Genomic DNA, 15,914 nt, shown 5'->3' with positions numbered 1-15,914 from the left:
CCTGACCTCGTGATCCGCCCACCTCAGCCTCCCAAAGTGCTAGGATTACAGGCGTGAGCCACCGCACCCGGCCAGAAATCTTAAAGTATATTCCAACACCATTCAATGAAGTAACCTCCAAATATAAACATTAGCTCAGTGGCGAAAAGTTAAATTCTGGGGACAAGAGCAGAAATCGGTTTCTTAGTATCAATGCTAAATGTATTCAAGATAAACCTGAAATAAATCCCACTGATTCAGGCTGAAAGAGAAGTACTTATGTATCAGTGGAAAATCTTCATAGACTAGAAACAGAGTTGCAAAGATCTTTTAAATGACAAAAAAACTGAAGCCCAAATTATTTGTTCAAGTTCGCAGCGGCTGAACTGGGACTAGTCCCACATCTCCTGGCTCCCAGTGACTGCACTTTCCAGGGCACCTCCCAAGAGTTCCTGCTAATTGCGTCTTTTAATCTCTATAAAACCATAAAACAATGTCCAAGTACTTCCTGCTTTTCAAGGAAATGGAATCGCTGGTTAATCTACAACTAGCAAATCACAGTTTGAGGAGGTGTAACTTAAACTTCATGCCACTGATTAACCTTAAATTTATGATAAACGCAAGTTCCTTTATTAGTCAGTCCTTCTTTATACTTGTGAAATACTAATGCAGCCTTTTTGTTCCCAAATAGACTAGGAACTATCTTTAAAAAGAAACTATCAAGTTCTTCATATAGTTATTTTGGGGGCACATATTATGATATATCAAAATCAATGTAAATAAGTCATGTTTGAATAGAGCTGTACTCTGCAAGAATGAAGAAATCACTAATAGAATTTCCTTCCTTGTTTTAAGAAAATAGTTTAGACAAGAGGAGTTCCCAACAAATGGACTGTGACATTGACGCAGAAATGGAAAAGTGAACTGCCTAAAAAGGGACCAGCTGAATGAGGAAGAGGGAGGAGGCAAGATAGAGATTATAAAAAACAAAAACAAAAACCAGAAACAAAAGAGCGTTTGGCAGCGGCAGTATCGCAGCCAATGAGGTTTATCTGAGGGGCGATTATTGCTCTTTGAAAATTGAAAAAAAAAAAAAGACATGATATTTGCATAAATTCTTTATACTGAGAACAACTCTACTTTAAATCACCAAGTGCCTAGACTCACGGGAGAAACATCAAGGATGTCGTAACTTACGTACCCATACTGGCTAAAGCTGTACTGTCATATCAAACTTCTCTACAAAGTTTCAACAAGACAAACCTAAAAGTTCCTTCTCCAGAAATAAGGAACAAATACTTTTATTCTTCGTCACTGTGTGCTTTGACTTAACCTGAAACCCTAGAGCATAAGCTCTGTGTCACTAGCAATGACATTTGAGTTGGTTCTTGGTTTTGTTTCCTGCCAGAGAAGGCCAATTCTGCAAGAACAGGTGTAGTTTCCCGAATGCCATAAAGTTAGGGTAGAAACAGGTTCTCCCATCCCGGACACAAAACTATAAAAGTCCTGTACCCAAAACAAGTTTTTAATTAATGTAATGATATGAATTTAATTCTCGACGTCAAAATTTCAGGGTAATTGGAAAAGGGAGCTTCAAGCATCTAAGTAATACATGACGTTCATCTGTTTAGTGAAATGAGAACCTAGGTTTGGAGCATGGAAGGTAATAATTCTTTGAGGGTGGAATTTCTCAACTTTTATAGATCTCTGTCCTACTGGTAAATGTGCAGGGCGGTGGGGGGAACAGGAGAAATGGATGTTGTTTCTCAATCTCCCTTGGAATTCTTCGAATTTATATCTGAATCGGCATTTACACCTGCCTTATAACAGAAACGTACACAAGGCTTGCTTCTTTCCAACTTTACAAATACATCTGCCTCTACGTTCATTCTTCAGGCCGGTGACAGAAATAAGACAATTCAAAATGTTCAGACACACCTAGCATACATTTATGATGCACTTCAGCCATCTAATAGATATTGTGAGTTTACTATGTGCCAGGTGAGAGGATTTTTAAAAAAAAAAAGTCTTCCAGGGACTCACAGATCAACAGCAGCTGCCAAGAGTACGTCTTTACCTGCGTAACTCATAAGCAATTCAAACTCAAAGGACAGTTACAGTGTAGGGGAAAAGACCAGACCTCATCACTGACCACCTAGGTTGTAACTAGTTTTCCAACTATCAAACCCTTTCCTTTCCCATCTGTCCTGCATTCAACTGCCAGATTCATTTCCAGAATTTCACTTTCAAGGAATCTCTCTGCCCTACTCAAGATGCTTCAAAGACTCCCCACTACCTCTAGTTCAAACTCTTCAACTTGTCACCTCTAGTTCAAACTCTTCAACTTGAGTCTTCTATGAGTAGCTCCACCTGAACAACTTTGTTTCTTGTTGGTACAGCTCCCTTCTGCCAAACCCTTTAGGAGGTGTAGAACCCAAACCTAATTCAACTACCTATTCTCTAATAACTCCTCAGGCAGCCTTCATTCCAAGCAGTCTTAAAAAATTGTTCCTTCTATCGTCACAGATTCATTAGTTTTCAGGACATTCTTTCTGAACTCAGCATAAGTTTTCCTCTTAACAAATGGCAGGTACATCCTAAGTTACTTTTAACACTACCATCCCAAGCAGATGTTTATCTTCCCAGCCACCCCTGAGTGAAATCAGAGGGAGTCACTTGCAGTTCGGGCAAGGGAATTCCAACATCGCATCTCGTGAGAGGGGGTTTGGTGCGGTTGCAAACTGTGGAGGAGAGGAAAAACAAAGGAAACAGGAAAAGTGAAGGTCTGTGCTCCCTACTTCCAGCTTTTTCTTTAGGAGTAGCGAAGGTAGGGAGGAGAGCCCAAGCAATGAATTCTTGAGGAAGGACAGAAAAAACACTCACAGTGCTTCCTAAGTAGGAAGTAGGGGCTCGGGGCCCTGGATAAGGGAAGGGGCCGTCATCCTTAGGAGAGGGGGACAGGTTACAACGTGAAACAAAGAGGATGGGAGTCGGAAGATGACGGGTGGAGAGGCTACAGAGATCCGGGCATCCAATCAAGAGGGTACCCGACGAGTCCCGCAGGGGACTGGCGGATCACCAGAGATTCGGTGGCTAAGAGGGACGGCGTAGGTCCCTAGGAGGGCTCTGGGGCGAGTGTTTATGGGACATCGCCTCTAAGGGGGCGAGGGGGCGGGGAGGAGTTTTTCAGTGGGATTGTGTACCAAAAGGAGAAGCGTTTCTCGGACCAGTGTTCTTCTTGAACGGAAATCCCGAGGACGCGGAAAACGTTAAAGCGTTGAGGCACCGGCATTTCCCAGCCCCAGCCCTGCTTCCCTACACACTCACCGAGTCTCCTCCAAACGCCACCGCTCCAGCTGCAGCTACCGGCCGGCGCAGCCGCACTGAGCGCGCATCTTCCCCCCGTGACTCGCCCAGGCCCCACCCCGCACCACGTGACCTGCAGGGTCCACCCACTCCCGCCTCACTGTGGCCGCCCTTCTCCACGTGGTCTTGGCTCGCCCCTCCCTTCCTGGCAAGATGGCGGCGCCCAGGTGGAGGGCGTTGGGCCTCTGGATCCGGGGAAACGGCCAGGGTTTGGGGAGTCTCTTCAGTCCCGTCTCAAAGCCATTTTGTTCCGCTGCCGCTGCCTCTACGTCCGTAAATGCCCAGAGATTAGCGGAGAGGCTCCGAGCCCAGAAACGGGAACAAGACACAAACAAGAAGCCGGTGAGTCCGAAGGGAACACAACTCCCAAGAGACAGTGCGCTCATTGGTTTCCCGGACGGGGAGTAGTTAGGAGGGTCCTCTGACTGAAAGCGTGTGAGTCAATAGCTCGGACGCCAGGTGGGAGAATGGGGAGAAGGTGGAGGGGAGGGGTCAGTAAGGGTTACGGTGTTTCCCCGTGAGCTGGGTCTTTGGCTACTGTCAGGCTCGGTCTTACCCACTGCGTGGGTACGCAGGTTAGACAAACTGGTACCCCTGGTACCCCTGCTCTCAGATTACTCGAGGAAGGCGCGGGTCTGATGCAAAGATAGTCATTCCCATTCAGATTCTCACCCAGAGCTTTGTGTAAGGTCTTCTCCACCGCTTCCGCACCAGGCATTCCCCACAGCTCCTTCTTTCTCCCTAGGTGTCCACAAACCCTGTTCAGCGGAGAGTGCAAGAAATAGTGCGGTTCACACGGCAGCTGCAGCGAGTCCACCCCAACGTGCTTGCTAAGGCACTGACCCGAGGAATTCTCCACCAGGACAATAACCTTGTGGTCATCAATAAGCCCTACGGTCTCCCTGTGCATGGTAAGGACCACGCGGGAATGGGAGGGACCTGCGGCTGCTTTCTGCTACAACCGAGGAAAACTGAGACGTTACTTGTGGTGTACTCTAAAGCCTTGCATTCAAATTAATTAAACCTTTGTAGACTACTGACCAATATAAGGAACCACCGAGGACACAGAAATAAATAAATAAGACAGTCCTCCCCTTCTAAACATCTGACAGTAAGCAGCAATTCGTGGAATACGCTGTGTGCAGACCACAGGGATCGCTGTAGAGATATATGAAGGCTGTGTGGTTCTAGACTAAAGGTTATCTTCCATCAAAACTGGGAATGAAAAAATGATACATAAGAAAAAAGGGTGTGTGTGTGTGTGTGTGTGTGTGTGTGTGTCTGTATGTGGGAGTATATGTAACATACAACCCCAGAGTGACTGGAATTTAGTGGACGCTCAAATGTCTTTCAACAAATGTTGCATGTAGTTGTCAGGGACAGCTGAGGTGAATCAGGAAAGATTGATTTAAAAAATGCATTTGCAAAAGAATTTTGCAGAGGGAAAAGGCCCATTTTAGCTAGAAGAAGGTAATGCTTTTCTGGGAGATGTGGAGATAGTTATTCATAAAGACAAGGAACTAAATCAGACATTGCCAAGTGTTTGTATAATTTTTTTCTCTCTTTATTTTCACAACAGTTTTTTGCCTTCCCATTCCCCAATGAAGTTGTTTTCCAGATATTTACATTTTATAATGAGAAAGCAAAGTTGGAAAGAGAAGTAACGTGTCCAAGGTCAGAAAAATAGCTAGTAAGAAGAATAGACTAGAACCCCAGGAATGTCTAACCCCAAAGCCTATCCTCCTAATCACTCTTATTTAATGCTTCTCGAAGGCCTCATGGTTTTGCAAAGCATGTCTGAGAGGAAAGCCACATGCTCTAGAATGGTGCTTCTCAAACTTTATTATGCTTCTGAATCATTTGGACAGCTTGTAAAATGCAGATTCTACTGAGTAGCCTAGGTTGGGAGCCTGAGATTCGTTTCTAATAAGCTCCCTAGACATGCCATTGTTGCTAGTCTCTGGACCACACTTCAGTAGTGATGCTCTAGAAAATACTGACAGTTTATCCTTTAAGGGCTTTTCTCCCAAGAAGAGTTCTTTGGTGAGATCTTTTCCTGGCCACTCAAATCTTTGGCTTTTTCCTTCTTAGGTGGCCCTGGGGTCCAGCTCTGCATCAGTGATGTACTACCTATCCTGGCAAAGATGCTTCATGGCCACAAGGCAGAGCCCTTGCATCTGTGCCACCGGCTGGACAAGGAAACCACAGGCGTAATGGTGTTGGCCTGGGACAAGGACGTGGCACATCAAGTCCAAGAGTTGTTTAGAACCCGTCAGGTGGTGAAGAAGTACTGGTATGAGGCCTGCTGATGGCAGTAGAGGTGGTATAAGTGGAGGCATTTCTTTCACCTATTTATCCATTAAAAGCAGAAACTCCAATTAATAGAAGGCACTGCACTAGGACCTGCGAGATTATAAAAAGTATGTGAAACAGCTTTGGTGCTTAGAATATTAAGTCTGATAGAACAGTGGTTCTTAATTCTGGTATACATCAAAATTATCAAAAATTAATTATACAAGCATAGGCTGTACATAGTGGCGCATGCCTGTAATCACAGCACTTTGAGAGGCAGAAGTGGGAGGATCACTTTAGGCCAAGAGTTGGAGAACAGCCTGGGCAACATAGCGACACCTTTTCTCTGTAAAAAGTAAAAAGGTAGCCCGGTATAGTGGCATATAGCTGTAGTCCCAGCTACTTGGGAGGCCAAGGTGGGAGGATCACTTGGGCCTAGGAGTTTGAAATTACAGTGAGCTATGATCACACCACTGCACTCCATCCTGGATGACAGAGTGAGACCCTGTCTCTAAAGAAATAAAAATTAATTATATAAGTAATACATGATTTTATTCCTGTGATAAAAATAGTCAGATAACAAAGATAATGTGAAAAACTCCTGGAGAATCCACCCACTCTGCCATTCTAGTCTTTTCCCTTGAGGTAACAACCCATGTAATCAGTTTGGTTTTTATTCCTCTAGTTCTTACTCAATGCATTTACATACCTGTCTAGTGTATACAGTATGTGTGTGTAGGTACGTATGTACATAGATATATATATCTATATATATCACATTGTATAATTTACATTGTAGTTTTTTCCCTGCCCAACTGTATGTCTTGGGGATCATTCTGTGTTAGCACATAGAGGTTTACCTCAGTGTTTTTCATAGAAAAAAGACACATGAGCGAACAAGAAACCCTCTGTTCCCCATGTGTGCAGTTCCCTTCCCCAGGGGCAATCGCTGTGACTGGTATCTTGTGTAAACTTCCAGAGTTATCGAGCATATGTAAGCGTATCACTGTATGGTACTGTGTTTTACACACAGTTTCGTATCCTGCAGGTTTCACTTGGATCATATATCTTAGAGCAGTTTGTGTTGGACAGTTAGAGCTGTCTCCTTTTTAATTGCTCTGTGAAATACCACTGATGAATATTTAGGTAATTTCTCATTTTTTAGAGCCTATTGCAAAGGATATGCGAATGTATTTTTAGGGTAAATTTCTAAAAATGGAATCGCTGGGCTGAATGGTGTGTATATTTACATTTTAATAGTACTCACATTGCTCTCCACCAAGGTTTTATCAGTTTACATTCCCACCAGCAGTGGTGAGTACCCATCTCCCCTTATCAGCCAAAGCATTTTTAAAGGGTTTGCCACTGTGATAAGTTAAAAAAAAAAAAAGACATTTTCTATTTCCTTGTATAACAGTGATGTTGGCTATCAATTTCAATGTTTTTTACATGTTTGTTGGCTATTTGAGTTTCCGTTTTTGGAAACAGACTGTTTATTTCTTTTACTTATTTTTCTATTGGGTCGTTTATTATTTTTATTTATTTATGTATTTTAAGACCATGCCTGGACTTTTTTTTTTTTCTTTGAGATGGAGTCTTGCTCGTTGCCTAGGCTGGAGGGCAATGGCACAATCTCGGCTCACTGCAACCTCCTCCCTGGTTCAAGCAGTTCTCATGTTTCAGCCTCCCAGGTAGCTGGAATTACAGGTACACTCCACCATGCCCAGCTAATTTTTGTATTTTTAGTAGTGATGGGGTTTCAGCATGTTGGCCAGGCTGGTCTTGAACCCCCGACCTAAAGTGATCCGCCCACCAAAGTGCTGGGATTACAGCACTTACAGCTCACAGGCGTGAGCCAATGTGTCTGTCCTAGGTTGTTTATTATTTTCTATTTGATTTGTAAGTATTCATTTTATATTTTGAATGTTAGTCCTTTTTAGATTACAGATTTTGCAGATACTTTGTGATCTGAGAAGCCCTTTAAAATTCTGCATGATTGAGACTTACCCACGAGGTTCTCATTCATAAGTCCGATGGTTGTGGGGATTGGCATCTGTATTTTCAAATTTGATATACAATCAAATTTAAGAACAGCTGTAATAAGATTATGGAGAATGGAGGAATTTAGGATACTAGCTTAAGACCTCAAAAAGATCTGTGTTCAACTCTCAACTGTGTCATTTAGCAGCTGTGGGGCCTTGGGCAAGTTATTACACTTCCATAAGCTTTGTTTTCTTCATATGACAAATGGAAATAATAGGATATATGAGATGGTTAAATAAGACTGAGTCATGTGAAATACTTAACACAGTACCTAGTTCATAGGAAAAGTTAAAAAATAAAAAATAGAGACTTATCTATTCAAGGTATCAAAATGTTAAGACTGTAAAATACATGTTATTTGTGAAAAATGTCCATTAAGGTTCAAAATTGGTAACCATTCTCGGTATCAGGTTCATGGAGGAATTGAAATCAATCAATTGGGTCTTGCTGATTGAACATTCTTGAGTTGTAGTGTCGTATCATTAGGAAGGGCAATCTTGTCGCAGAAGATCTATAAAATCTATAAAATACGATAAAATGTACCAGATAGTAGCTCGAACTGAAATGGAGTGTCTTCGTTGTGAAACAGTGTGTCTGAATGGGATTTTGACCCCTTGGTTAGTGGTTATACAACAGACCACCAGGTACCCAGAGAGAATCTCGCATCATTAACCTGAAAGAGGCATAAATATACAGACAGATTAAACAGTCTTCTACCTGTCTGTGAGGTCATGAGAGGAAGAGCACCAACAGAAGTGATTTGGAATGAGTTATTGAGTTGTGGTTGTGGTTCCTAGGACTTCTTGTTTTTTTTTTTTGAGACGGAGTCTTGCTCTGTCGCCCAGGCTGGAGTGCAGTGGCATGATCTCGGCTCACTGCAACCTCCACCTCCTGGATTCAAGCGATTCTTGTGCCTCAGCCTCCTGGATAGCTGGGATTACAGGTGTGTGCCACCAGGCCTTGCTGATTTTTTTTTTTTTTTTTTGTATTTTTAGTAGAGATTGGATTTCAGCATGTTGGCCAGGCTGGTCTTGAACTCCTGACCTCAAGTGATCCACCCACCTTGGCCTCCCAAAGTATTGGGATTACATGTGTGAGGCACTGTACCTGGCCCCTGTGACTTCTTTGGGTACAGTTCCCTCCTGTTTTACCTATGTGGCAAATGAGCCAGGAACAGTTCTCTGAATTTTTTCTTAGGTTCATTCATCCAATTATTTATTCATTTATTCATTTAGCCTGCAGTCAGAATCTACAATCTTTTATTATTTGAAAAAGAAAAAAATACAAAATTATATTATCATAATTTTAACTGTACATACCCATTTTTAAAGGCTGGGAAGACCATGTTATTAATATAATTTTTTTCTTTTTTTACCCCAAATATTCTACAGTTATCATGTATGACTTTAGTAGTAAAAAAGATAAGCTTGTGAAATCTATCAGCTCTCAGGCTAAGCATTACACCAAGAGAATCTTGCATGACCCTTCAATCATAAGAAATCACGTGTGAGTGCAGAAGGTCCAGCGTGAAATCCTCTAAGTGGCCAAATCTAGGAGGTCTTCTCTGGCTTGGTTGGCTAAAGCAGTGATCTGTGTCACCCCCAGGGCCATCACTGTGCGTGTCCCCATGCCCTCAGCAGGAGTCGTGGACATCCCCATTGTGGAGAAGGAGGCGCAAGGCCAGCAGCAGCACCACAAGGTGGGCAGGCAGCCTCCCTGAGGCAGGGGTTGCTGCTCTTCCTTGAGAATCATATCTTGATTTCTTTGGCTTCAGATGACATTGTCCCCGAGCTACCGCATGGACAATGGGAAAATGGTGAAAGTGCGGCATGGCCGGAGTGCACAAGTTGCTGTAACTCGGTACCAGGTGCTCAGCGGCACTCTCTCCTCCGCCCTCGTGGAGCTCCAGCCCATCACTGGTGAGAGTGTCACTCTTCCGCAGTGGGATCACACAACCCTGTGCCACCAGGTTTTGTCCGGGGCCTCGTTCGGAGCAGCTAGTGCTATGGCTGACTTGTGTGAGAATGTGCTTCTGGTGCTGATAGGGACCAGAGACTCCCATAGGGATGGTTGTGACTAGCAAAAGAATACGGACAGTTTGAATGCCTCTATTAAAACTGTGCACAGTGGTTCCTCAAAATGATTAAACATAGAATTATCATAAGGTCCAGCAGTTCCACTTCTGGGTATATACCCAAAATCATCAAATATTTGCACACATATTCATAGCAGTGTTATTCACAGTACTAAAAGGTGAAGATAGTCCCAGTGACCATTGGGGGATGAATGGAGAAACAAAATGTAGCATATACAGAAAATAGGATGTTATTTTCAGCTTTCAAAGAATTGAAGGGACATTCTGACACATGCTACAACATGGATGCACCTTGAAAACATTATGCTAAGTGAAATAAGCCGGGCACAAAAGGGCCAATACCATGTGATTCCACTCATGTGAGGTACCTAGAAGAGTCAGATGTATAGAGACAGAAAGTAGATGGTGGTTGCCAAAATCTTAGGTTAAGGTAAAGGAGGGGAGATGAATGGGGAATTGTTGTTTAATGGGTCCAGAGTTTCAGTTTGGGAAGATGAGAAAGTTCTAGAGATTGTGGTGGTGGCAGTCACAAAAACAGTGTGAATACACCCAATGCCACTGACTTGGCATTTAGTATAATGCCAGTGGTTAAACCAGGAAATTTTATGTATATTTTACTACAATTCAAATAATGTACAAATCAATACTGCTTACCATTATGTAGTAAAATTACTGAAAAGTTAGGGTAATGGTAGATGGCAAGTTCATAATAATGGTTATCTATGGTGGAAAGAGGGAATTGTGGTGGACAGGGGTACTTAGGGTATTTACAACATTTACTTCCTAAGCTAGCTGGTGCTACATAGCTTATAGCTTGCTATATTATTCTTTATAGTTTATTATAGTTAGGACTTGGCCAGTTTACTGCACTTTGATTTAATATGATTTGAAGCAGATGCCAATACTGGTATTGTTTCTGCAGCTCCTCACAAGTTTTCTTTCTTTCTCTTTCTCTCTCTCTTTTAAGGAATAAAACATCAGCTTCGAGTTCACTTGTCTTTTGGATTGGATTGTCCAATACTTGGTGATCACAAGTACTCAGACTGGAATAGGTTGGCCCCCCAGGTAATACTAATTTGACCCAATATGCAATAGATACTGGAGAGAACTTAGGCGTTCCTTTTCTCAAATCTCTGAAATGAGTTACAGCAAAGCCTATTCATTGTCTTCAGACATGGTACCAAGCTCGTTATCTTGCTTTTAGAGAAATTTGGAAGCAGTTAGTTACTGTCCTTGTGGAACTGCAGGATCTATTAGTGAAAAGCTTACTGTTACATTTGTTTAGTCTGATTTTGTTGGGAGGCTGTGGACAAGGGGAGGGGTGTTTCTGAAGACTGGGAGCAGGTTTTCGTGCTGCTGCTAAAGAACCGCAGGGAAAGCCTTTTCATCCTTATACCACAGCCCATTTTCTTGGTAGGCCAAAAAGCACTGGCCAAAAAGAATGTCTTTGGTGTGGTCATTTTTCCCTCACCTGGGTTCAGAGCCCTTCTTAGACATGCCCCTGAAGCAGGCTCTCCATGACTGTGTCTTTCAGGGGGTTAGTGTTGGTTCCCTGTAAGTGGAAGTCCCCTGACTGCATGTTTGTCAAGGGTCGACTGTTGGCCTTGGTCTCAAGGGTCTGTCTTTTCTTTGTATAGAAGCTGTCCATGGGCACCCTGAAGAAGCTGGGGCTGGAACAGTCGAAGGCCCGCTACATCCCCCTTCACCTGCATGCCCAGCAGCTGATCCTGCCTGCCCTGGGGTCCAGGAAGGAGGATCTCAACTTGGTCTGCAAACTTCCTCACTTCTTTGTTCGTTCCCTGCGCCGCCTGGGTTTAGAAATGCCAAATCAGAATCAAAATGAGAACAATGAAGCCAAGTGTCTGGGAGCACAGTGAAGACCGTGGGAGCATCCTGGTACCTGGGAGCACAGGTTGGCCCCTGAACTGTTCTTTGTTTACAGGACTCTGCTAACTTCTCACTTGGAACAGACTCCATGAGAGCCAAGTGGGATAAGGTGAAGCAACTCAGCTGCTCCAGGGCTTTTAATGGAGAACAAAGTCTGTTTACTGATAGTTTGGCTACACTGTGGAAAAGCCTGCTGGAAGTCTCCCTGCCGTGGGCTCTCATTGCCAATGTGGAACAGAGCCCAGGGCCGGGCAGACTGGGGCAGTGACTGGAAAAGGAAAACTAAAGGACAGAATCCAGGATCGGGAACTGTTTTTATCCATCATTGAAGCTCTTGAGCTCTTAGGAAGGTTCCCGTGATTGGAAATAACATAATGGTTAACAAATATCATGGCATCCAGGGATTGCCCAGCTATAGTGTGGGTGGCCCCCTGCACTCTGATTATGGAACCTGTACAAGGGTATTGAGTGTGAGGTTGAGGTGGGACATTTGCTGAGCAAGGACAGCAGATGTGAATGGCAGGCAGATAACATGGATACATGAAGCTGGCTGGATGTAAGGCAGTAGCGGGGAGCAGCATGCTGTCTAACAGTTGTTAGCTCCAGCTGGTTGTTGCCATGTGGGAATGGATTTTCTCATTTATTTCTTCAGAGAAGCTGGAAACCTAGATATTTGTGTGAAACCTCCTAGGGTATTGCCAACTAAATCGAATTTTTAAAGACGCTTAGGCAGCGAAGCAAATGATACTTGCAGGTTGAATTTGCTCTACAGGCTAGCAGTTTGCAGTCTATGTTGAATGAATGGTATAGAAGTTTGGAGAAAGGTGCCATCTTGAAAATTCTGGATCAGTGGTTGGCATTTTAGCTGCGTGTAGTATGTATCCTTTCTAGTCTTGGAGATGGCTTTGGTTGGTCCGTGAATGTGTAGTTAGGAGAGTGCTGCCATTAAAAAAAAAAAAAACTCTATTGTGGAAGCATATCTTCTGTTCTTGGGTCTCAGGAAGGAGAGGGCTATACTGAATATCACTAGGGATAGATGGAAATGACCTTGGCCTCCCTGCTCAGTTGGTCCATCTAGCTCCCACCTTGTTTCTTGCAAATGAATACACCTCACACTACTTTTTCTTTATAACAAAGAAAGTTGGAGTGACAGCACAGTTAGGGAGGTACACCCCGGGACAGTCTTTATGTGTTCCCTGTGTATAGATGATGCCACTGTCTAGCCCCTTCCCTGACTCCATGGTACCCATTACTGTGCATAATTAATTTAACTTTGAAAGCACAGACGAGATGACTATATTTGTTTATATAAGACCTAAATATTTTTGCTGTTGTTTCTATTTCTAGTAAACCATGCTAGTCAAGAAAAAGGAACAAGAATGTGACACTTAGGAAATACTGATAATTGACATTAATTCAGGGAAACAGATGAACAGGAATACCCACAAGAATGGAGAACAGGCTGGGCACTGTGACTCACACCTATAATCCCAGCACTCTGAGAGGCCGGAGAGGCCGAGGCGGGCAGATCACCTCAGCCCAGGAGTTCGAGACCAGCCTGGGCAACATGGTGAAACCCTTTTGCTACAAAAAACACAAAAATTAGCTGGGTGTGTTGGCACATGCACACCTGTGGTCCCAGCTACTCAGGAGGCTGAACCAGGAGGATCACCTGAGCCCAGGAGGTTGAGACTGTAGTGAGCCATGATTGTGCCACTGTACTCCAGCCTCGTGACAGAGTGAGACCCTGTCTCAAAAACAGGAGAACAATCTTAGAAGAACACATGATAGAAATAAAAGTTAGAATTGGAAAATGGAGAAAAGAAGGAGCTAGTCAGGATACATTTGGAGAAGTGGCCGACGATTTCTATTCTCATATATAAATACGGTCTCCTCTAGGATGTCAATCTAGACTTTAATTTGGCAAACTGAGTATTTACTAGGCCGCAGGTATCTGGGGACATTCACTCATCTCAGGGAGCACATTAGCTGGGAAAATTCGGTTAGCTGTGTGGTTTACTGACAAGTAAGTGTGAGGCAGGACTGTCGTTCCCCAAGTGGGCACGTTGGAGCTGGCCGGAGAACCAGCTGTGTCATTGTTTCTGCCCGGCTTTGTCACAAATGCTGCTTTGTCGTTCTTCGTGAGTTTTTAGCGCTTTATTGCTGGGTTTTGTGTTGGTTGCTGAACTGGGAGCTACCAAGCTAGTGACAGTTGACTTTTTGAGAATTCCTAAGCTTCCCTGGGATACGGGGTCACCGCATTGGAGACTGGGGCAGATGTCTGCCCTGCTGCCCCTTCCCAGACCTCTCTGAAGCCGATGGCAGCGGTTCCATGCCCCACAAAAGGACTGTCTTCTTTAGTGTCGACTGACTCATGGGGGTGCTTAAGGACCAGGACAACAACCTCAGACAACCTGGTTGATCTGCAACTTTAAGGGTGCAGGGAATGTGCTTGTAGGTAGGCAGAGTCAACTGAAATGCTCTTGTATGTTGATTCATCAGCCATAAAAGTATGATTTTTTTCAATGTGTTTGTGTTTGAAATAACTTATTTGTAAATATGGAATGGCCTTTTAAAAATTAATAGAACATTTAAACACACCATGAGAAACTTCAAATATTAGGTCATGTCATCTGCTTGTAATTAGTTACCGTCTGAGCTTGAGAGGGACCTGTATAAAGAAGTATGGTAGGCTGGGCACGGTGGCTCATGCCTGTAATCCCAGCACTTTGGGAGGCCAAGGCGGGAGAATTGCTTGAGCCCAGGAGTTCTGAGATCAGCCTAGACAACTTGGTGAAACTGTTGTCTCTACAAAAAAAGTGCAAAAATTAGCCAGGCATGATGGCACACCTGTAGTCCCAGCTACTGGGGAGGCTGAGACAGGAGAATCACTTGAGCCCAGGAGGTCGAGGCTGCAGTGAGCCATGCTGGTGCCACTGCTCTTCAGCCTGGGTGTCAGAGAGAGAGAGACAGTGTATCAATACATTAAAAAAAAAAAAAAGTGTGGCAGATTTATCTGGAGTCAAATCCCACATTGGGGGTCCCAGGGTGGGGTCTGGGAACAGGCGCTGCCCCGGACGTGCAGGGAGGACAAGGTGTGGGAATCTGCTCATCAGGTCGGGCCATTTAGCCCAGGACACTGGCCACAGAGGTGGGACCCAACTCTCTGAAATGGGAGTTGGGTAGGGGTGGGGCACCCGCTGGTTTCTAAACCTTGCCAAATGCAGATCCATTAGGAGTTAGGGCTTCAATATATGAATTTTGAGCGGGGAAGGGAAGTGTACACAATTCAGTCCCTAACACTAATTATTATTTTGATATTTTCCTCCAACTATTTCACAAGGTAAAGCCCATTCTTAACTCACAGGTCATGCAAAAACAGATGGCAGGCCACATTCAGCCTGCAGGCTCTAGTGTGGCTGCTTATATTTCTAGTAAACAATGCTTCTCCAGATAAAGGGATGGGAATGTGACCCTTAAGAAATGTTGATCTTTGACTTTAATTCAGGGAGACAGATGAAGAGACCCCTGGTCTTGTGGGTGTTTGATGAAATCCCAGGTACCCAGGGAGACACCACAAAGGGACCAGGCAGCAGCCCGCATGCCGCAGTCTGGACACAGACCAGGGCTGCAGGTGTCGGCCGGGAAGATGGGGAGCGGCTTGCAGAAGCCATGTGGCATCCCGCACTGCTGCTGTGGTTGGGCAGGCGAGGGTGAAGGATGATGCAATTCTTCCTTTCCTGTGTTTTCTTAGGCCTAAAGAAAGGATTACCATTTCTCGGATTCTTAGTGGGATCTGGACTGCCCGAGCGCAGGTCTTGCTAGGTACAACGGCTATCTTTTTTCTTTTTTTTGAGACGGGGTTTCACTCTTGTTGCCCAGGCTGGAGTGCAGTGGCACAATCTCCACTCACCACAACCTCCACCTCCCAAGCGATTCTCCTGCCTCAGCCTCCCGAGTAGCTGGGACTACAGGCATGTGCCAGCACGCCCGGCTAAATTTTGTATTTTTAGTAGAGACGGGATTTCTCCATGTTGGTCAGGCTGGTCTCAAACTCCCAACCTCAAGTGATCCACCTGCCTTGGCCTCCCAAAGTGCTGGGATTACAGGCATGAGCCACCTTGCCCGGCCCAGTGGCTACCTTTAATCACTGACAATAATGTAAGAGGCATTTTGCCACATGTTAGTGTGACCTGAGAAATGGGTTACACAGCAAAGGAGGTTGGAATGTGCCTAAAATGAGCTTCATCTA

At 44.3% G+C, this 15,914-nt stretch overlaps 2 protein-coding genes and 1 pseudogene across 5 annotated transcripts in view; 2 read left to right on the top strand and 1 right to left on the bottom strand.

Annotated features, from left to right (window-relative positions):
• Positions 1-3,723, bottom strand: part of FAM118B (family with sequence similarity 118 member B) — a 51,932-nt gene extending 48,209 nt beyond the window's left edge. For 3 of the 4 annotated variants that reach the window (XM_023208595.2, XM_023208593.2, XM_023208597.2), the window contains exon 1: positions 3,307-3,723. The gene's annotated coding sequence lies outside the window, so the exon portion shown is untranslated. The remainder of the gene's footprint in view (positions 1-3,306) is intronic. The other variant, XM_023208594.1, reaches the window with a different exon arrangement.
• On the top strand, positions 992-1,110 carry LOC113223124 (annotated as a pseudogene).
• Positions 3,453-12,948, top strand: RPUSD4 (RNA pseudouridine synthase D4). The gene is made up of 7 exons (XM_023208592.1): positions 3,453-3,687; positions 4,091-4,256; positions 5,437-5,638; positions 9,286-9,379; positions 9,455-9,599; positions 10,743-10,840; positions 11,413-12,948. The coding sequence occupies exons 1-7, from the start codon at positions 3,499-3,501 to the stop codon at positions 11,650-11,652; spliced, it is 1,134 nt and encodes a 377-aa protein (XP_023064360.1). The 5' UTR covers positions 3,453-3,498; the 3' UTR covers positions 11,653-12,948.
• Positions 12,949-15,914: the final 2,966 nt, after the last annotated feature.

The sequence above is a fragment of the Piliocolobus tephrosceles genome, chromosome 13 (assembly GCF_002776525.5).
Source record: "Piliocolobus tephrosceles isolate RC106 chromosome 13, ASM277652v3, whole genome shotgun sequence".
NCBI classification, from domain to species: Eukaryota; Metazoa; Chordata; class Mammalia; order Primates; family Cercopithecidae; genus Piliocolobus; species Piliocolobus tephrosceles.
Note: the sequence above shows the minus strand (reverse complement) of the source record. Positions and strands in the feature narration are given on the sequence as shown.